At 46.6% G+C, this 22,348-nt stretch overlaps 2 protein-coding genes and 1 pseudogene across 5 annotated transcripts; all 3 read left to right on the top strand.

The window, feature by feature from the left end:
* Positions 1–721: 721 nt before the first annotated feature.
* On the top strand, positions 722–3,380 carry LOC117194684 (annotated as a pseudogene).
* A 6,350-nt stretch (positions 3,381–9,730) lies between these two features.
* Positions 9,731–11,081, top strand: LOC117194815. The gene is made up of 4 exons (XM_033399298.1): positions 9,731–10,048; positions 10,113–10,270; positions 10,596–10,742; positions 10,814–11,081. Exons 1-4 carry the CDS (start codon positions 9,731–9,733, stop codon positions 11,079–11,081), a joined length of 891 nt encoding a protein of 296 aa, XP_033255189.1.
* A 6,861-nt stretch (positions 11,082–17,942) lies between these two features.
* Positions 17,943–20,124, top strand: LOC117194746. 4 transcript variants are annotated; one of them, XM_033399245.1, is made up of 5 exons: positions 19,046–19,214; positions 19,279–19,436; positions 19,517–19,693; positions 19,762–19,910; positions 19,972–20,124. In XM_033399245.1, the coding sequence occupies exons 1-5, from the start codon at positions 19,107–19,109 to the stop codon at positions 20,025–20,027; spliced, it is 648 nt and encodes a 215-aa protein (XP_033255136.1). In that variant the 5' UTR covers positions 19,046–19,106; the 3' UTR covers positions 20,028–20,124. The 4 variants fall into 4 exon arrangements, with proteins under 4 accessions (XP_033255134.1, XP_033255133.1, XP_033255136.1 ...); XM_033399244.1 differs by having other exon boundaries at positions 19,092–19,214; positions 19,267–19,436; positions 19,972–20,123; XM_033399243.1 differs by lacking the exons at positions 19,762–19,910; positions 19,972–20,124 and adding an exon at positions 17,943–18,274 and having other exon boundaries at positions 18,845–19,214; positions 19,517–19,537.
* The last annotated feature ends 2,224 nt before the right edge of the window (positions 20,125–22,348 follow it).

The following is a 22,348-nucleotide window of genomic DNA, read 5'->3' as shown; positions in this document are numbered from 1 at the left end:
TCAGATTTGAGAGGAGTTAGGGAAGAGAAAGTTGCAGTGCACGCAGTTTATGGAAGAGATCCGAATTAAATTAAGACTGCCAGAAGTATTCCACAAATAGACATGACCAGAATGAAGTTACTTTGGGCCAAAACGATGACGGGTCAATACTTTTTTCCAGGCTTGTGGATAGATCAGCGTCAGTGCGGCGCCTTAATGCAAGTCTGTGAACGAATTGTATTTGGTAAATTTTCTTTACAGGAATCCGAAAGGATCAAACAAGGTGAAAATGAGCAGTGTACGAATTAAACATTTTACCATTTAACCATTTGGTAATTTGGTAAACCATTTTTTTGTGAAGCACAAGACTCAAGCCACGGAGTACCATTAATAATACGAAAATGTACAGTAATTAGTATCTGATCTACATCCATACAACATTGAAATGCAGCCCTGAATATCGCTCCGATTATAGTCGGGAGACAGCTCTGCTTTTCACTTTGAATTCCGGTTTGAGCAGGCGACGACTTTCAGTGTGAAAATCCGAACAGTCATCCTTTCGAAAATTGTGCCAGCGAGCGGAGCTCATGTAAAGTGGAAAATTAAATATAAAAATTAAAATTCCTCTCAGAGTCGTAGTGAGAAGTGTCGAAAAAAATATTCTAAAACTGTATTTAGCACGCGCGTGTTCTCAAGTAAGTTCACACATATTTAAAGTGAAATATTTCGCATTTGCCGCACACACGAACACACGCACGCACACACAAACGCCGGTTTTGTGAACTCACTTGACGAAAAGAAAGAGCGAGAAGAAAAAAGTTGTCAAATCAAAATGGTCACCGAGCCGAAGTCCGTTGAGCCCAAGGTCAGCACCAAGGAAGCGCAGTGCCAGTCATCGGACTGCGAGACTTTCCAGCAGGAGCCGGTCTCGCAAGTAAGCAGCCCGAAGGGCGCCCGTGTGGGGATCATCAATGCCGAGGACTTCTTGTCGCGTGCTCAGATGAACGACAAAATCAACAACATCTTGCGCTCGCCCACCAAGCCGCCCAACGGGGTGCGCCAGCGCTCCGTCTACACCAACAACCCATCGCCGGTAAGTGAAATTCCAAGCAATAACGTCAAAGTTTCTTCAATTTTCAGACATTTTGTTTTACAAAACTGCCGCATCATCGCGCTAGCAGGGTATCAACAGCGAATTAACAGCCGCCGCAGTCTTAACAGCTCGGCAACAGCAGCATTGCCACATCACCTCATTGCCCTCTCCTGTTATTTCAGACCTTCTTATTTTCCGTCTCGCTCTTTTCCTACCTCTCGCCTTCTCATCCCCCTCCCTTAGCAAGCAAGCTTGCGTGTCGGCATGACTGGGGGGCAGCTGTCCAAACGCATGAGCAACATCTCGCTGTCCTCCGGCACGGACTCCGTGGGCCACATGGATCGCGGCAGCAGCTCCAGTCTCGCTAGCAGCGCCACCGTTGGCACCAACACCATCACCAGCGGCATTTCCAAGGAGTGCGCCAATTACCCCGTCGGCCCGTCCATACGTCCAACTGCCGGGCATACACATTTCCAACCCTCCCCAGTACGGGCCAGAGAATATGCAGGAAATAGACGCTGGCAAAATGGCGCACAACGGCAAGGCACTCACAGGGCGCTACAATGCCACGCCCACCTATGGCTTCGACAACGAGCAGAACTACTACCTGGTAAGGGGCTCCTGCATATCTGTAATTCTAGCCGATTCTATGCTCAATCTCAGAATTCCCAACAGTTGCCGTCTCCAATGCCCCCTCCACCAGACGCCTTGGCACGCGTGAGCAGCACACGCAACTTCGAGCTCGAGAACCACACACCGCCGGCATGTCCCGGCTCTGGACCCATTGCCATGACGAACGGCACCATCCAGTTGCGCATCCGCGATGGCGTGCGGTGAGTGTGGACGCCCCCAGCCCCTTGGCTCTTCTTTAAGACCGACCCCTAATGTTAATACCTTTCTTTGCATGGGGCAGCATTGACATGCCTCTGGACAAGGCGGTGCGCGTGCTCAATCAGCGCAGCATGGTGGCAGTTGCTCTATCACGCAACTGCAGCAACTCGGCTTTGATCCACCCCAATGGACGCATCTTGCAGAGCGGCGCTAAAGTCGAAATAGTCACCTACGACGGCATGAAGGGCAATAACTTTGTGTGAGTGGGAATGGCCCTTACCCCAACGTGGCATCTTTTGAATCCTTTGAATTATCTTCCCATTACAGTCGCTATGCCAAGATGTGGTACAAGGGTGTGAGCTTCACCAGCGAGGCGTGCGCTCTCATCTACCTGGTGGACACAGCCGAGACGCGCACCACAACCGACACTTTCACCGATCTGACCAAGGACTACACCCTGGCAGTGTTCTATGAGTGAGTCCCCCCGGCCAATTGCATCGCTTCTTATTTGGCTAATTTCGATTTAAATCCCGAACTTCTCGCAGCGACTCCCGCCATGGTCCCTCTTATATGGCTGAAGCCCATGACGTGATTGCCAATTCAGCTTACACCTGTACCGAGGATGGCACTGAGATCTATGACATAAACGGATTTCGCATCACCCAGGCAGCCGATGGCCTGGTGAAGGTCACTCGTGTGGACAACAAGTGCTTGATTCGCACCAGTCCCGGCAATGGATCGGCTACTTTGACCACACCTGGCATCCATTGCACTGCCTCTCTGGGCAAGACCTCGCATCTGTTTGTTCGGTGAGTGTCAAACCGATGCTCTCAACCTCCCCCGCCCCCTCGCCCGTCATCCTGCTCTGCTAACTTCCGTTCTGTTCTGTCCTTTGTAGTCGCAATGAGAAGCGCATGCACTTCGATGGATCCTGTTTCATTGTACGCAACGCCGGACACTCCGCCGGCTTCAATGAGAACACACTCCTCATTTTCTACTGAGCGGCGTTCGTAGTCCGGAGATAGAAACGGCGCAGTGGTAGCCCATCCCACACGCACACACTCACACATGTCAACACATATCACCTGGAACACATACAGCAGCACACTTGAGGGACCTTGACGTGGAGAGAGGGATTCAGTTAGGATCCCGGAATTTAGGAATATCAAAATCAATTTGGGAAATAAGTTAGAAAGCAAATATGTTCGTACAAAAACCAGCACCACACCACACCACACACACACACCTCAGCGAAGGAACTCAGCCCAGTCCTATCTGGGGTCCGATTGCTCGACATGGGCGCAACACAACCACACCACCAACCCCCAGGGAATACTAGTTGTCTTTCGTTTACCATTGCCTACATATATATCATGCCGTATATATGCGTGTATTACTAGTTGTTATTGCAAATCGGGAGCGCTTTCCTGCTTCCCCAAATCAGTTGGCCAAATCAGACCGATCTCAAGCTGAAGCGGAACCAATCAGAGCCGAATCGCATCGAACAGGTCCGTGCCAGCGTTTGGTGTTCAAAAAAAGAAACATCGTTTTTCTACTCGTTTCCATTTCGGCTTTTTCAGTTCTTCTAAATTGTTTCTTTTACGCAGTTCAGTTCTAAATTTTGTTTGATAGACTTTAAAAATGGCAAAATTCAAGAAAAAAAAGCTTAAAGAAATTCCTCCAAAAGAATGGTGGAGCAATGGAGCTCGTTTCGTTTCCTACCCTCCATCCTTTGCTATTTTCTTGGTGGAAAGAAAATGTCGACTGCCTCCTGCCCCGTGCCTTTATGTGTTCGAGTATTTATGTACCTTCTGTCATACATGGCCGGGGGTGGCGTAAATTTACAACAAAATTGTTTTATGGCCCCACTCCATGGGCCCTCCTGGCCCCCCTCAGGCGGAGCTTGACGTTTACGCCGTCACCTGAAGTGCCATCAGGAGTTGGACAATTTCAGGCCCTAGACGACAGTTTGGTTCGGTTTCCCATCTTTAAGAGCACTTGGAATTTAATCATTTAAATTTCTGTGAGGATTTCCAAGAAAATAAATTTGAATATCTGCCGCTATAGAGTTTATATAAATCCGATTTAATGTAAAAGCGGATTACGCTCTTCCATTTTGAAGGGACTTCGGATAAGCCCTATCTTCAGAGACATCGGGATATGGAAGACCTTTTTGATCTCCAAAAACCAAGCTTCGCGGGGATACAAATATTTCTTTGAATTTTTAATCGCACATTTACGACACAGCTGTTTTTATTTTATCGTAGCGTGACAACCCTGGGCGGCCAGTGTGTACACTCTTTTGGACTACAATATTGTTTGTCTTGCTGTTGACAGCGGTAAACTACGCAAATGGAAGGAAAAGTACATTGATATTTAATTAGTAAAATGTCTTGAGCCTTGTCGTTACCTGCAAACAAATCCAAATGCACAGGGATATCGGATCGACTGTCATGCAGACTAAAGTTTCCAACAAACTTAACCTGGAGCTGGAGGTGGAGGTAGGCACGCGGCGCGGATGCTACAGCGCTGGCTGTGGCTGTTGATAAAGATTATTGGATAATGTCTTGGCGGAACTATCTGCCACGTCTGTCTCTGTCATAAGAAGAAAGTTGTTCCATGGTTAGAGATACACAAACAGAGAGAAAGAGAGATGCATACGGAAAGTGTGTGAAAGCGTGGAGCAGTGAGAGCGGGTGCGGAAGCCACAGCGTGGATACAGAAGCAGCGGTAAGTACAAATAGCCCAACCAGGGAAGGATCAAAATATTGATGTCTGGAATGGCTTTATTCAAGTGTGAGAGCCTAACTGGGACTCGTGCGAGCAAAGGACCGACCCCACATATGTATCTGTGGCATATTCAATGCTCACGCTTGTGTGACTGCATCCTTGTCTGCATCCATTTGCCGCTCGCACACGTGTGCCCAACATCAAAAGCTTTTCACACTTAATTGGGCGTAAAATTAAATCAGAATTGATTAGAACACTTGAATGACAACAGCCGTGGCCGTGTTGCTGATGTCCCAGCTCCCACTCAACCTCCTGCCAGCAATTCCGCTGGCATTCTAAGCATAAGCAAACTTTTTGGTTTCGATTTTCCCCAGCTGACGCACGGCACGGCAAGGCACGGCACGTCGGTGACTTCGGCCACGTTCCTGCCACTTCCGAAGCCGGGCACTCCCGAGACAGAGCGCACTAATTGCTGCTGGGAACTTCCCTGGGGAGGCTCCCCCGCAACCCTGTTTTTCATCGGAAAGTTTATGAAATTCAATTTCCCCCAAAAATGGGGAATGGAATGGAAAAAGGCCGGTCATCAATTTTCCTGCATTATCGTTTAATGAGCCGACAATTATGCGAGGCCCCTCTGCTTCGGCACCATGCACGTCTATAGATATTCAATTAACTTGAATTCACAGCCATAACTCTCCGAACGAGTTCATTCCACATGCATTTGGCCAGGGCATAGGGCAAGTCAACTCGATTTCCGGCTATTAAGACATGGCTGAATTTCAGACGTGGAATGCAACGCCATGGAGTGCCGAGTCCAGGCAGGATAATTACATTTTAACCGGGTGATTCGAGCGGAGAGGAGAGTCGACAGCAACGTCAACGGTAATGGATAAATGCACATCTTCCACCGCCCTGGGGGTCCTGGAAGCCGTCCTGGGGCACGGCACATTTAATGGGAAATGAATGGCAATGTTGGAGGTAGAAAATTATGAAAACGTTCCCAGGGGTAAGTTGTACGAAAACCAGCACGAAGTCCCCTCCATAATCTTCCACTTAAAGTTGATAAAAAATGTAAACGACTTTCATTTCGCCCGGGAGCGATACCTCTGAAGAGGACTTCAAAGGACAGCTGGAAGACCCAGGACAAACTCGAGGCGAAAGTGAGTAGCTCATTGAATTGGATGGATTGTCATCCCAGTCGGTGACAGCAATCAAATCAATCACACCAGCCTCCACCTGGGCTAGGTACAGCTGGCAAGGCCGATAGCTTGATCCGATTCATAAATAATATACAGCTAAGAGTACTATATGTTTGGATTCATTGGGAATCCGTGCGTGGTGATGTCTAATGCAATTTGCGTAATTGAAACCCACTCGAAAGCAATTAAATTTCCTGTGGTTGGACCACTCTCCGGCAATGAGATTCGTTGGAGTAATTGCAATCGAGATTCCCAACTAATCTTCAGGTAAAACAATCCATAATGGAGCAGAAGTTTTGTTCGCACTCGGCATTTATGAAGTTTGAAGTTTTAATTTGCTTTCGCCCCAACAAAAACAACTACAGAATACAGAATAACAAAAGTGTCAACACGATTATAATTGAGTTTAATTTAGCCGCAAAGTAAAGTCTCTCAGCACTCTTGTCTGTGGACCGACCAACAGAAATGTAAAATATTTGCGCTAATCCACTTGGCAACGGCCTAACAGAAATGAACAGCTGGTGCCAGTCCAGGCCTCTTCAATGGGCCAACTTTCGGGTTAAAGGAGGTACGTGCCAAAGGCTTCAAATACTCGTATATGCTGGGGCCAAAGTACGTACAATAAACTCGAAGCAATCCGAAGAGCAAAGTTGCGATCTGGAAATTTATGGATGGCGAAGGCCAAAATGTTTTGCTGCCCAAAACCCAGGCTAAACCCATTTGTTGGCCCAGCTCTGAAAATGTCACATGCTCCTCACACCCACAGCTACACCCACACCCTGTGTGGTCTGGGTCTTGGCCGTCTGGGTCCGTCTCGGCCGGATTTGTCTGCGCCAAAGTTCACTGACACTTTTATGAGTTTTCTTGGGTCGACGAAAATATTTTTTCCACATTTCGCATTCGACCGAGTGGAAATGAAATCCCCTTGGAGCATAAATAGAATATTTCAGAGCAGTGCTCGCTGCCAAAAGCTTACTGTTACACATTCGTTCAGCGAAACGAAATACAGTTAATTAAAATGTGCCAAGCAAATAATCAACAAGCAATTCAAACTAGAAAAAGACCACAATTCTGCTTCCTCTCTGCCTTTGCCTGCCGTAAATGGCCGTCCAATTGGTAATGGCTCGACAAAAATCCCACATTCATATTTACGAACCATAAATATGGACTCGTACTACCAAAAAAAGGAAAGGAAAAAAATAAAAGGAGGTTAACCAATTTGTTCGCTTGCGGCTGCTGTAAGTGACAACAAAAGAGGTGGTGGAGCCGGTCAAGGCATTGTAGCTTTTTACAAATGAGTTTCCGTATTTCATTCGGATTCCATGCATATTGCATTTTCTATAAATACAGTATTTGCCAACTGTTCTTTTTTATTTTCACTCTCAAACTGAGTCAATGCAGTGCGTGGGCGGAGGTGCAGATGCAGCTGCAACAGCAACAGCAACAGCATCGGGGTGGCAGCATCAGCACCGAAAATAAATTTCAAATATGTCACAGGCAAAATGAGATAGAATTTTTAGGCGAATATTCGCTGTGCCATGCTGCGTGGGCAGCGATGGCCAAATGCAGGGGAAGTCAATGCGCTCTAGCCGAAAAAGTGAAAGCCAGCATCAATCATGTGAGCAGGCGAGGGGATATACATAGTTGTCAATCGATTCGCAAGAATTTCAGGGTTGCCTACTGAACTGAACCGTTCGACAATAGTTCTCTACGATCCAGACTACAAGGTGGCAAAACAATAACACTCCCCCACACACCAGACGTGCGATGTCTCAGCTAATTTTCATTGCCACAAGCGCGGACGGGGGTCCTTCAGGGCCTGCCAAATTCTAAATTTTGGCTAATTTGTCAACAGCCCCCCAGTATTATCCGCACTAATCCGACAATTTGGGTAGAACCAAACATCTAACAAAAGCTGTACACATTCGCTACTTACACTATATGGATAGTAAGGATTGAATTACTGGAACCATGTGTCCGCTATAGAGAGCTTAGCTTGTACATATATAAATGGTCAACATGCACTATTATATTTTGCATGCAAATTCCAGGACACAAGTGTGTACCCTCACGTAAAGATGATGCCAGAAATTCCAACTGACGAAGCAGATATGCGATAGACTGCATCAGCAGTAACCCACCAAGATGAGGCTCCTCCGTGCTTAGCCGCCTCCTTTGGCACTGACACTTGGCATTTCGCAACCTTCTCGAGCCAAGGCGAGCACTTCAGAAAATTAAAACTTTCAGTTTTATGCCACCATCGAGCACACAGCACAGTACTTTTACATGGCCAAGTGCAACTCTTTTGGCTGACTTTTCAATTTTCTAATATGCTTTAAAGCTTCTGCTTGATGCTGTTGGGAGCGGCGCCTATTGCTTAATTCTATTTTGCTTGACTTTGATGCTGGCAAACTTCATTTGTCCGACTCTAAAAGCGTGAAATAGGATTAGGCCGACGGAAATGCATTCAAGCTGACTTAAATCCATTTCTAGTTGGGCAACGATACAAAGTACCAATTAATAATCTATAGGAAATCAGATTTGAGAGGAGTTAGGGAAGAGAGAGTTGCAGTGCACGCAGCTTATGGAAGAGATCCAAATTAAATTAAGACTGCCAGAAGTATTCCACAAATAGCCATGACCAGAATGAAGTTACTATGGGCCAAAACGATGACGGGTCAATACTTTTTTCCAGGCTTGTGGATAGATCAGCGTCAGTGCGGCGCCTTAATGCAAGTCTGTGAACGAATTGTATTTGGTAAATTTTCTTTACAGGAATCCGAAAGGATCGAACAAGGTGAAAATGAGCAGTGTACGAATTAAACATTTTACCATTTAACCATTTGGTAATCTGATAAACCATTTTTTTGTGAAGCTCAAGACTCAAGCTACGGAGTACCATTAATAATACGAAAATGTACGGTAATTAGTATCTGATCTACATCCATACAACATTGAAATGCAGCCCTGAATATCGCTCCGATTATAATCGGGAGACAGCTCTGCTTTTCACTTTGAATTCCGGTTTGAGCAGGCGACGACTTTCAGTGTGAAAATCCGAACAGTCATCCTTTCGAAAATTGTGCCAGCGAGCGGAGCTCATGTAAAGTGGAAAATTAAATATAAAAATTAAAATTCCTCTCAGAGTCGTAGTGAGAAGTGTCGAACAAAATATTCTAAAACTGTATTTAGCACGCGCGTGTTCTCAAGTAAGTTCACACATATTTAAAGTGAAATATTTCGCATTTGCCGCACACACGAACACACGCACGCACACACAAACGCCGGTCTTGTGAACTCACTTGACGAAAAGAAAGAGCGAGAAGAAAAAAGTTGCCAAATCAAAATGGTCACCGAGCCGAAGTCCGTTGAGCCCAAGGTCAGCACCAAGGAGGCGCAGTGCCAGTCATCGGACTGCGAGACTTCCCAGCAGGAGCCGGTCTCGCAAGTAAGCAGCCCGAAGGTCGCCCGTGTGGGGATCTTCAATGCCGAGGACTTCTTGTCGCGTGCTCAGATGAACGACAAAATCAACAACATCTTGCGCTCGCCCACCAAGCCGCCCAACGGGGTGCGCCAGCGCTCCGTCTACACCAACAACCCATCGCCGGTAAGTGAAATTCCAAGCAATAACGTGAAAGTTTCTTCAATTTTCAGACATTTTGTTTTACAAAACTGCCGCATCATCGCGCTAGCAGGGTATCAACAGCGAGTTAACAGCCGCCGCAGTCTTAACAGCTCGGCAACAGCAGCATTGCCACATCACCTCATTGCCCTCTCCTGTTATTTCAGACCTTCTTATTTTCCGTCTCGCTCTTTTCCTACCTCTCGCCTTCTCATCCCCCCTCCCTTAGCAAGCAAGCTTGCGTGTCGGCATGACTGGGGGCAGCTGTCCAAACGCATGAGCAACATCTCGCTGTCCTCCGGCACGGACTCCGTGGGCCACATGGATCGCGGCAGCAGCTCCAGTCTCGCTAGCAGCGCCACCGTTGGCACCAACACCATCACCAGCGGCATTTCCAAGGAGTGCGCCAATTACCCCGTCGGCCCGTCCATACGTCCAACTGCCGGGCATACACATTTCCAACCCTCCCAGTACGGGCCAGAGAATATGCAGGAAATAGACGCTGGCAAAATGGCGCACAACGGCAAGGCACTCACAGGGCGCTACAATGCCACGCCCACCTATGGCTTCGACAACGAGCAGAACTACTGCCTGGTAGGGGCTCCTGCATATCTGTAAATCTAGCCGATTCTATGCTCAATCTCAGAATTCCCAACAGTTGCCGTCTCCAATGCCCCCTCCACCAGACGCCTTGGCACGCGTGAGCAGCACACGCAACTTCGAGCTCGAGAACCACACACCGCCGGCATGTCCCGGCTCTGGACCCATTGCCATGACGAACGGCACCATCCAGTTGCGCATCCGCGATGGCGTGCGGTGAGTGTGGACGCCCCCAGCCCCTTGGCTCTTCTTTAAGACCGACCCCTAATGTTAATACCTTTCTTTGCATGGGGCAGCATTGACATGCCTCTGGACAAGGCGGTGCGCGTGCTCAATCAGCGCAGCATGGTGGCAGTTGCTCTATCACGCAACTGCAGCAACTCGGCTTTGATCCACCCCAATGGACGCATCTTGCAGAGCGGCGCTAAAGTCGAAATAGTCACCTACGACGGCATGAAGGGCAATAACTTTGTGTGAGTGGGAATGGCCCTTACCCCAACGTGGCATCTTTTGAATCCTTTGAATTATCTTCCCATTACAGTCGCTATGCCAAGATGTGGTACAAGGGTGTGAGCTTCACCAGCGAGGCGTGCGCTCTCATCTACCTGGTGGACACAGCCGAGACGCGCACCACAACCGACACTTTCACCGATCTGACCAAGGACTACACCCTGGCAGTGTTCTATGAGTGAGTCCCCCCGGCCAATTGCATCGCTTCTTATTTGGCTAATTTCGATTTAAATCCCGAACTTCTCGCAGCGACTCCCGCCATGGTCCCTCTTATATGGCTGAAGCCCATGAGGTGATTGCCAATTCAGCTTACACCTGTACCGAGGATGGCACTGAGATCTATGACATAAACGGATTTCGCATCACCCAGGCAGCCGATGGCCTGGTGAAGGTCACTCGTGTGGACAACAAGTGCTTGATTCGCACCAGTCCCGGCAATGGATCGGCTACTTTGACCACACCTGGCATCCATTGCACTGCCTCTCTGGGCAAGACCTCGCATCTGTTTGTTCGGTGAGTGTCAAACCGATGCTCTCAACCTCTCCCTCCCCCTCCCCCTCGCCCGTCATCCTGCTCTGCTAACTTCCGTTCTGTTCTGTCCTTTGTAGTCGCAATGAGAAGCGCATGCACTTCGATGGATCCTGTTTCATTGTACGCAACGCCGGACACTCCGCCGGCTTCAATGAGAACAACCTGCTCATTGTCTACTGAGCGGCGTTCGTAGTCCGGAGATAGAAACGGCGCAGTGGTAGCCCATCCCACACGCACACACTCACACATGTCAACACATATCACCTGGAACACATACAGCAGCACACTTGAGGGACCTTGACGTGGAGAGAGGGATTCAGTTAGGATCCCGGAATTTAGGAATATCAAAATCAATTTGGGAAATAAGTTAGAAAGCAAATATGTTCGTACAAAAACCAGCACCACACCACACCACACACACACACCTCAGCGAAGGAACTCAGCCCAGTCCTATCTGGGTTCCGATTGCTCGACATGGGCGCAACACAACCACACCACCAACCCCCAGGGAATACTAGTTGTCTTTCGTTTACCATTGCCTACATATATATCATGCCGTATATATGCGTGTATTACTAGTTGTTATTGCAAATCGGGAGCGCTTTCCTGCTTCCCCAAATCAGTTGGCCAAATCAGACCGATCTCAAGCTGAAGCGGAACCAATCAGAGCCGAATCGCATCGAACAGGTCCGTGCCAGCGTTTGGTGTTCAAAAAAAGAAACATCGTTTTTCTACTCGTTTCCATTTCGGCTTTTTCAGTTCTTCTAAATTGTTTCTTTTACGCAGTTCAGTTCTAAATTTTGTTTGATAGACTTTAAAAATGGCAAAATTCAAGAAAAAAAAAGCTTAAAGAAATATCTCCCAAAAAAAAAATTTACAATTTATACACAGTTAATACAATACACGTCTGATTAAGCAACGTGTATTCAACAATTATAGTAGATCAGAGGACTAGTTCTCTTGGGCGTTACGTTTAGGCACAGGACACTCATGAAAGATAGAACAGATCTTGTGAAAGGGAGAAAGTGAGAGTTTATTAAATTAACCCCTATTGTAATTTGATTAGAAGACACTTGTCCTGTGAGGAGGACAATGAAAGAAACCCCCTTACAAACACAAAACATAGGCTTAATATATACATAAATACGATGGGATGTCCAATTATAATACAAAGTTAAGCCCAGTGTGGAAAACCGGGATTAGCCTTACGTCAATCTCCAACACCTAAATTTTCTATCATGTAAAGAGAAATTCATGTGCCCCAAAATCAATACTATGGAAGTATAATAAATTTAAAATGCAATCTGTTCATTCAATAAATTAATTTATTCCTCCAAAAGAATGGTGGAGCAATGGAGCTCGTTTCGTTTCCTACCCTCCATCCTTTGCTATTTTCTTGGTGGAAAGAAAATGTCGACTGCCTCCTGCCCCGTGCCTTTATGTGTTCGAGTATTTATGTACCTTCTGTCATACATGGCCGGGGGTGGCGTAAATTTACAACAAAATTGTTTTATGGCCCCACTCCATGGGCCCTCCTGGCCCCCCTCAGGCGGAGCTTGACGTTTACGCCGTCACCTGAAGTGCCATCAGGAGTTGGACAATTTCAGGCCCTAGACGACAGTTTGGTTCGGTTTCCCATCTTTAAGAGCACTTGGAATTTAATCATTTAAATTTCTGTGAGGATTTCCAAGAAAATAAATTTGAATATCTGCCGCTATAGAGTTTATATAAATCCGATTTAATGTAAAAGCGGATTACGCTCTTCCATTTTGAAGGGACTTCGGATAAGCCCTATCTTCAGAGACATCGGGATATGGAAGACCTTTTTGATCTCCAAAAACCAAGCTTCGCGGGGATACAAATATTTCTTTGAATTTTTAATCGCACATTTACGACACAGCTGTTTTTATTTTATCGTAGCGTGACAACCCTGGGCGGCCAGTGTGTACACTCTTTTGGACTACAATATTGTTTGTCTTGCTGTTGACAGCGGTAAATTAGGCAAATGAAAGAAAAAGTACATTAATATTTAATTAGTAAAATGTCTTGAACCTTCGCGTTACCTGCAAACAAATCCAAATGCACAGGGATATCGGATCGACTGTCATGCAGACTAAAGTTTCCAACAAACTTAACCTGGAGCTGGAGGTGGAGGTAGGCACGCGGCGCGGATGCTTCAGCGCTGGCTGTGGCTGTTGATAAAGATTATTGGATAATGTCTTGGCGGAACTATCTGCCACGTCTGTCTCTGTCATAAGAAGAAAGTTGTTCCATGGTTAGAGATACACAAACAGAGAGAAAGAGAGATGCATACGGAAAGTGTGTGAAAGCGTGGAGCAGTGAGAGCGGGTGCGGAAGCCACAGCGTGGATACAGAAGCAGCGGTAAGTACAAATAGCCCAACCAGGGAAGGATCAAAATATTGATGTCTGGAATGGCTTTATTCAAGTGTGAGAGCCTAACTGGGACTCGTGCGAGCAAAGGACCGACCCCACATATGTATCTGTGGCATATTCAATGCTCACGCTTGTGTGACTGCATCCTTGTCTGCATCCATTTGCCGCTCGCACACGTGTGCCCAACATCAAAAGCTTTTCACACTTAATTGGGCGTAAAATTAAATCAGAATTGATTAGAACACTTGAATGACAACAGCCGTGGCCGTGTTGCTGATGTCCCAGCTCCCACTCAACCTCCTGACAGCAATTCCGCTGGCATTCTAAGCACAAGCAAACTTTTTGGTTTCGATTTTCCCCAGCTGACGCACGGCACGGCAAGGCACGGCACGTCGGTGACTTCGGCCACGTTCCTGCCACTTCCGAAGCCGGGCACTCCCGAGACAGAGCGCACTAATTGCTGCTGGGAACTTCCCTGGGGAGGCTCCCCCGCAACCCTGTTTTTCATCGGAAAGTTTATGAAATTCAATTTCCCCCAAAAATGGGGAATGGAATGGAAAAAGGCCGGTCATCAATTTTCCTGCATTATCGTTTAATGAGCCGACAATTATGCGAGGCCCCTCTGCTTCGGCACCATGCACGTCTATAGATATTCAATTAACTTGAATTCACAGCCATAACTCTCCGAACGAGTTCATTCCACATGCATTTGGCCAGGGCATAGGGCAAGTCAACTCGATTTCCGGCTATTAAGACATGGCTGAATTTCAGACGTGGAATGCAACGCCATGGAGTGCCGAGTCCAGGCAGGATAATTACATTTTAACCGGGTGATTCGAGCGGAGAGGAGAGTCGACAGCAACGTCAACGGTAATGGATAAATGCACATCTTCCACCGCCCTGGGGGTCCTGGGAGCCGTCCTGGGGCACGGCACATTTAATGGGAAATGAATGGCAATGTTGGAGGTAGAAAATTATGAAAACGTTCCCAGGGGTAAGTTGTACGAAAACCAGCACGAAGTCCCCTCCATAATCTTCCACTTAAAGTTGATAAAAAATGTAAACGACTTTCATTTCGCCCGGGAGCGATACCTCTGAAGAGGACTTCAAAGGACAGCTGGAAGACCCAGGACAAACTCGAGGCGAAAGTGAGTAGCTCATTGAATTGGATGGATTGTCATCCCAGTCGGTGACAGCAATCAAATCAATCACACCAGCCTCCACCTGGGCTAGGTACAGCTGGCAAGGCCGATAGCTTGATCCGATTCATAAATAATATACAGCTATATGTTTGGATTCATTGGGAATCCGTGCGTGGTGATGTCTAATGCAATTTGCGTAATTGAAACCCACTCAAAAGCAATTAAATTTCCTGTGGTTGGACCACTCTCCGGCAATGAGATTCGTTGGAGTAATTGCAATCGAGATTCCCAACTAATCTTCAGGTAAAACAATCCATAATGGAGCAGAAGTTTTGTTCGCACTCGGCATTTATGAAGTTTGAAGTTTTAATTTGCTTTCGCCCCAACAAAAACAACTACAGAATACAGAATAACAAAAGTGTCAACACGATTATAATTGAGTTTAATTAAGCCGCAAAGTAAAGTCTCTCAGCACTCTTGTCTGTGGACCGACCAACAGAAATGTAAAATATTTGCGCTAATCCACTTGGCAACGGCCTAACAGAAATGAACAGCTGGTGCCAGTCCAGGCCTCTTCAATGGCCCAACTTCCGGATAAAAGAGGTACGTGCCAAAGGCTTCAAATACTCGTATTTGCTGGGGCCAAAGTACGTACAATAAACTCGAAGCAATCCGAAGAGCAAAGTTGCGATCTGGAAATTTATGGATGGCGAAGGCCAAAATGTCTTGCTGCCCAAAACCCAGGCTAAACCCATTTGTTGGCCCAGCTCTGAAAATGTCACATGCTCCTCACACCCACAGCTACACCCACACCCTGTGTGGTCTGGGTCTTGGCCGTCTGGGTCCGTCTCGGCCGGATTTGTCTGCGCCAAAGTTCACTGACACTTTTATGAGTTTTCTTGGGTCGACGAAAATATTTTTTCCACATTTCGCATTCGACCGAGTGGAAATGAAATCCCCTTGGAGCATAAATAGAATATTTCAGAGCAGTGCTCGCTGCCAAAAGCTTACTGTTACACATTCGTTCAGCGAAACGAAATACAGTTAATTAAAATGTGGCAAGCAAATAATCAACAAGCAATTCAAACTAGAAAAAGACCACAATTCTTCTTCCTTTCTGCCTTTGCCTGCCGTAAATGGCCGTCCAATTGGTAATGGCTCGACAAAAATCCCACATTCCTATTTACGAACCATAAATATGGACTCGTACTACCAAAAAAAGGAAAGGAAAAAAATAAAAGGAGGTTAACCAATTTGTTCGCTTGCGGCTGCTGTAAGTGACAACAAAAGAGGTGGTGGAGCCGGTCAAGGCATTGTAGCTTTTTACAAATGAGTTTCCGTATTTCATTCGGATTCCATGCATATTGCATTTTCTATAAATACAGTATTTGCCAACTGTTCTTTTTTATTTTCACTCTCAAACTGAGTCAATGCAGTGCGTGGGCGGAGGTGCAGATGCAGCTGCAACAGCAACAGCAACAGCATCGGGGTGGCAGCATCAGCACCGAAAATAAATTTCAAATATGTCACAGGCAAAATGAGATAGAATTTTTAGGCGAATATTCGCTGTGCCATGCTGCGTGGGCAGCGATGGCCAAATGCAGGGGAAGTCAATGCGCTCTAGCCGAAAAAGTGAAAGCCAGCATCAATCATGTGAGCAGGCGAGGGGATATACATAGTTGTCAATCGATTCGCAAGAATTTCAGGGTTGCCTACTGAACTGAACCGTTCGACAATAGTTCTCTACGATCCAGACTACAAGGTGGCAAAACAATAACACTCCCCCACACACCAGACGTGCGATGTCTCAGCTAATTTTCATTGCCACAAGCGCGGACGGGCGTCCTTCAGGGCCTGCCAAATTCTAAATTTTGGCTAATTTGTCAACAGCCCCCCAGCATTATCCGCACTAATCCGACAATTTGGGTAGAACCAAACATCTAACAAAAGCTGTACACATTCGCTACTTACACTATATGGATAGTAAGGATTGAATTACTGGAACCATGTGTCCGCTATAGAGAGCTTAGCTTGTACATATATAAATGGGCACCTAGCACTATTATATTTTGCATGCAAATTCCAGGACACAAGTGTGTACCCTCACGTAAAGATGATGCCAGAAATTCCAACTGACGAAGCAGATATGCGATAGACTGCATCAGCAGTAACCCACCAAGATGAGGCTCCTCCGTGCTTAGCCGCCTCCTTTGGCACTGACACTTGGCATTTCGCAACCTTCTCAAGCCAAGGCGAGCACTTCAGAAAATTGAAACTTTCAGTTTTATGCCACCATCGAGCACACAGCACAGTACTTTTACATGGCCAAGTGCAACTCTTTTGGCTGACTTTTCAATTTTCTAATATGCTTTAAAGCTTCTGCTTGATGCTGTTGGGAGCGGCGCCTATTGCTTAATTCGATTTTGCTTGACTTTGATGCTGGCAAACTTCATTTGTCCGACTCTAAAAGCGTGAAATAGGATTAGGCCGACGGAAATGCATTCAAGCTGACTTAAATCCATTTCTAGTTGGGCAACGATACAAAGTACCAATTAATAATCTATAGGAAATCAGATTTGAGAGGAGTTAGGGAAGAGAGAGTTGCAGTGCACGCAGCTTATGGAAGAGATCCAAAGTAAATTAAGACTGCCAGAAGTATTCCACAAATAGCCATGACCAGAATGAAGTTACTATGGGCCAAAACGATGACGGGTCAATACTTTTTTCCAGGCTTGTGGATAGATCAGCGTCAGTGCGGCGCCTTAATGCAAGTCTGTGAACGAATTGTATTTGGTAAATTTTCTTTACAGGAATCCGAAAGGATCGAACAAGGTGAAAATGAGCAGTGTACGAATTAAACATTTTACCATTTAACCATTTGGTAATTTGGTAAACCATTTTTTTGTGAAGCTCAAGATTCAAGCCACGGAGTACCATTAATAATACGAAAATGTACAGTAATTAGTATCTGATCTACATCCATACAACATTGAAATGCAGCCCTGAATATCGCTCCGATTATAGACGGGAGACAGCTCTGCTTTTCACTTTGAATTCCGGTTTGAGCAGGCGACGACTTTCAGTGTGAAAATCCGAACAGTCATCCTTTCGAAAATTGTGCCAGCGAGCGGAGCTCATGTAAAGTGGAAAATTAAATATAAAAATTAAAATTCCTCTCAGAGTCGTAGTGAGAAGTGTCGAACAAAATATTCTAAAACTGTATTTAGCACGCGCGTGTTCTCAAGTAAGTTCACACATATTTAAAGTGAAAAATTTCGCATTTGCCGCACACACGAACACACGCACGCACACACAAACGACGGTCTTGTGAACTCACTTGACGAAAAGAAAGAGCGAGAAGAAAAAAGTTGCCAAATCAAAATGGTCACCGAGCCGAAGTCCGTTGAGCCCAAGGTCAGCACCAAGGAGGCGCAGTGCCAGTCATCGGACTGCGAGACTTCCCAGCAGGAGCCGGTCTCGCAAGTAAGCAGCCCGAAGGTCGCCCGTGTGGGGATCTTCAATGCCGAGGACTTCTTGTCGCGTGCTCAGATGAACGACAAAATCAACAACATCTTGCGCTCGCCCACCAAGCCGCCCAACGGGGTGCGCCAGCGCTCCGTCTACACCAACAACCCATCGCCGGTAAGTGAAATTCCAAGCAATAACGTGAAAGTTTCTTCACGCATCATCGCGCTAGCAGGGTATCAACAGCGAGTTAACAGCCGCCGCAGTCTTAGCAGCTCGGCAACAGCAGCATTGCCACATCACCTCATTGCCCTCTCCTGTTATTTCAGACCTTCTTATTTTCCGTCTCGCTCTTTTCCACCATTGCTCTCTTACTTTCCGACTTTAATATTCGAATTTTCCTTCTCTATTCCCCCCCTCTTCTCTTCTCTTCTAATACGATTCAAAATAGTTTGGTTAATTTCTATAAAAATCAAATGCAAATTGGGAAAAACGCACACACGTATGTTAATACATATATGTATGTATGTATGTATATGCATGCGTTAACAGAATGTCGACAGAATGTTAGCAACAGTTGCAAAGTCATTCGATTTCTGCGCTGCTGACACTTTCTCTCGTATCTGTCGTTTTCTCTCCTGCCGGTATTCAATTATTTTCTGGCACTTTCACTTCCTCACCTCTTCATTTCCTTCCGGATCTAACTTCCGCTACTACCTCTCGCCTTCTCATCCCCCCCTCCCTTAGCAAGCAAGCTTGCGTGTCGGCATGACTGGGGGGCAGCTGTCCCAACGCATGAGCAACATCTCGCTGTCCTCCGGCACGGACTCCGTGGGCCACATGGATCGCGGCAGCAGCTCCAGTCTCGCTAGCAGCGCCACCGTTGACACCAACACCATCACCAGCGGCATTTCCAAGGAGTGCGCCAATTACCCCGTCGGCAGTCAGTCCATACGTCCAACTGCCGGGCATACACATTTCCAACCCTCCCCAGTACGGGCCAAGGAATATGCAGGAAATAGACGCTGGCGAAATGGCGCACAACGGCAAGGCACTCACAGGGCGCTACAATGCCACGCCCACCTATGGCTTCGACAACGAGCAGAACTACTGCCTGGTAGGGGCTCCTGCATATCTGTAAATCTAGCCGATTCTATGCTCAATCTCAGAATTCCCAACAGTTGCCGTCTCCAATGCCCCCTCCACCATACGCCTTGGCACGCGTGAGCAGCACACGCAACTTCGAGCTCGAGAACCACACACCGCCGGCATGTCCCGGCTCTGGGCCCATTGCCATGACGAACGGCACCATCCAGTTGCGCCTCCGCGATGGCGTGCGGTGAGTGTGGACGCCCACAGCCCCTTGGCTCTTCTTTAAGACCGACCCCTAATGTTAATACCTTTCTTTACATGGGGCAGAATTGATATGACTCTGGACAAGGCGGTGCGCGTGCTCAATAAGCGCAGCATGGTGGCAGTTGCTCTATCACGCAACTGCAGCAACTCGGCTTTGATCCACCCCAATGGACGCATCCTGCAGAGCGGCGCTAAAGTCGAAATAGTCACCTACGACGGCATGAAGGGCAACACCTTTGTGTGAGTGGGAGTGGCCCTTACCCCAACGTGGCATCTTTTGAATCCTTTGAATTATCTTCCCATTACAGTCGCTATGCCAAGATGTGGTACAAGGGTGTGAGCTTAACCAGCGAGGCGTGCGATCTCATCTACCTGGTGGACACAGCCGGGACGCGCACCACAACCGACACTTTCACCGATCTGACCAAAACCACTACACCCTGGCAGTGTTCTATGAGTGAGTCCCCCGGCCAATTGCATCGCTTCTTATTTGGCTAATTTCGATTTAATTCCCGAAGTTCTCGCAGCGACTCGCGGTATGGTCCCTCTTATATGGCGGAAGCCCATGACGTGATTGCCAATTCAGCTTACACCTGTACCGAGGATGGCACTGAGATCTATGACATAAACGGATTTCGCATCACCCAGGCAGCCAATGGCCTGGTGAAGGTCACTCGTGTGGACAACAAGTGCTTGAGTCGCACCAGTCCCGGCAATGGATCGGCCACTTTGACCACACCTGGCATCCATTGCACTGCCTCTCTGGGCAAGACCTCGCATCTGTTTGTTCGGTGAGTGTCAAACCGATGCTCCCAACCTCCCCTCCCCCTCCCCTGCTGCTACCACTCCCGTCATCCTGCTCTGCTAACTTCCGTTCTGTTCTGTCTTTTGTAGTCGCAATGAGAAGTGCATGCACTTCGATGGATCCTGTTTCATTGTACGCAACGCCGGACACTCCGCCGGCTTCAATAGGAACAACCTGCTCATTGTCCACTGAGCGGCGTTCGTAGTCCGGAGATAGAAACGGCGCAGTGGTAGCCCATCCCACACGCACACACTCACACATGTCAACGCATTTCACCTGGAACACTTACATAGACACCTAAAGAAGCACACTTGAGGGACCTTGACGTGGAGAGTGGGATTCAGTTAGGATCCCGGAATTTAGGAGTATCAAAATCAATTTGGGAAATAAGTTAGAAAGCAAATATGTTCGTACAAAAACCAGCACCACACCACACCACACACACACACCTCAGCGAAGGAACTCAGCCCAGTCCTATCTGGGTTCCGATTGCTCGACATGGGTGCAACACAACCACACCACCAACCCCCAGGGAATACTAGTTGTCTTTCGTTTACCATTGCCTACATATATATCATGCCGTATATATGCGTGTATTACTAGTTGTTATTGCAAATCGGGAGCGCTTTCCTGCTTCCCCAAATCAGTTGGCCAAATCAGACCGATCTCAAGCTGAAGCGGAACCAATCAGAGCCGAATCGCATCGAACAGGTCCGTGCCAGCGTTTGGTGTTCAAAAAAAGAAACATCGTTTTTCTACTCGTTTCCATTTCGGCTTTTTCAGTTCTTCTAAATTGTTTCTTTTACGCAGTTCAGTTCTAAATTTTGTTTGATAGACTTTAAAAATGGCAAAATTCAAGAAAAAAAAGCTTAAAGAAATATCTCCCAAAAAAAAAATTTACAATTTATACACAGTTAATACAATACACGTCTGATTAAGCAACGTGTATTCAACAATTATAGTAGATCAGAGGACTAGTTCTCTTGGGCGTTACGTTTAGGCACAGGACACTCATGAAAGATAGAACAGATCTTGTGAAAGGTAGAAAGTGAGAGTTTATTAAATTAACCCCTATTGTAATTTGATTAGAAGACACTTGTCCTGTGAGGAGGACAATGAAAGAAACCCCCTTACAAACACAAAACATAGGCTTAATATATACATAAATACGATGGGATGTCCAATTATAATACAAAGTTAAGCCCAGTGTGGAAAACCGGGATTAGCCTTACGTCAATCTCCAACACCTAAATTTTCTATCATGTAAAGAGAAATTCATGTGCCCCAAAATCAATACTATGGAAGTATAATAAATTTAAAATGCAATCTGTTCATTCAATAAATTAATTTATTCCTCCAAAAGAATGGTGGAGCAATGGAGCTCGTTTCGTTTCCTACCCTCCATCCTTTGCTAATTTCTTGGTGGAAAGAAAATGTCGACTGCCTCCTGCCCCGTGCCTTTATGTGTTCGAGTATTTATGTACCTTCTGTCATACATGGCCGGGGGTGGCGTAAATTTACAACAAAATTGTTTTATGGCCCCACTCCATGGGCCCTCCTGGCCCCCCTCAGGCGGAGCTTGACGTTTACGCCGTCACCTGAAGTGCCATCAGGAGTTGGACAATTTCAGGCCCTAGACGACAGTTTGGTTCGGTTTCCCATCTTTAAGAGCACTTGGAATTTAATCATTAAAATTTCTGTGAGGATTTCCAAGGAAATAAATTTGAATATCTGCCGCTATAGAGTTTATATTTAAATCCGATTTAATGTAAAAGCGGATTACGCTCTTCCATTTTGAAGGGACTTCGGATAAGCCCTATCTTCGGAGACATCGGGATATGGAAGACCTTTTTGATCTCCAAAAACCAAGCTTCGCGGGGATACAAATATTTCGTTGAATTTTTAATCGCACATTTACGACACAGCTGTTTTTATTTTATCGTAGCGTGACAGCCCTGGGCGGCCAGTGTGTACACTCTTTTGGACTACAATATTGTTTGTCTTGCTGTTGACAGCGGTAAATTAGGCAAATGGAAGGAAAAGTACATTGATATTTAATTAGTAAAATGTCTTGAGCCTTGTCGTTACCT

This window comes from Drosophila miranda, assembly GCF_003369915.1.
Source record: "Drosophila miranda strain MSH22 chromosome Y unlocalized genomic scaffold, D.miranda_PacBio2.1 Contig_Y3_pilon, whole genome shotgun sequence".
Classification (NCBI taxonomy): Eukaryota; Metazoa; Arthropoda; class Insecta; order Diptera; family Drosophilidae; genus Drosophila; species Drosophila miranda.
Note: the sequence above shows the minus strand (reverse complement) of the source record. Positions and strands in the feature narration are given on the sequence as shown.

Bases quoted from the DNA above. Each gene is read 5' to 3' on its own strand.
- LOC117194746 (XM_033399242.1), top strand. From the start codon at position 18,014: ATGGTCACCGAGCCGAAGTCCGTTGAGCCCAAGGTCAGCACCAAGGAG. The intron at 18,275-18,844 runs GTAAGTGAAATT...CCCCTCCCTTAG, and splicing joins ACACCAACAACCCATCGCCG to CAAGCAAGCTTGCGTGTCGG. The intron at 19,215-19,266 runs GTAGGGGCTCCT...GCTCAATCTCAG, and splicing joins ACGAGCAGAACTACTGCCTG to AATTCCCAACAGTTGCCGTC.
- LOC117194815 (XM_033399298.1), top strand. From the start codon at position 9,731: ATGAGCAACATCTCGCTGTCCTCCGGCACGGACTCCGTGGGCCACATG. The intron at 10,271-10,595 runs GTGAGTGTGGAC...TTCCCATTACAG, and splicing joins CGCATCCGCGATGGCGTGCG to TCGCTATGCCAAGATGTGGT. The intron at 10,743-10,813 runs GTGAGTCCCCCC...AACTTCTCGCAG, and splicing joins ACCCTGGCAGTGTTCTATGA to CGACTCCCGCCATGGTCCCT.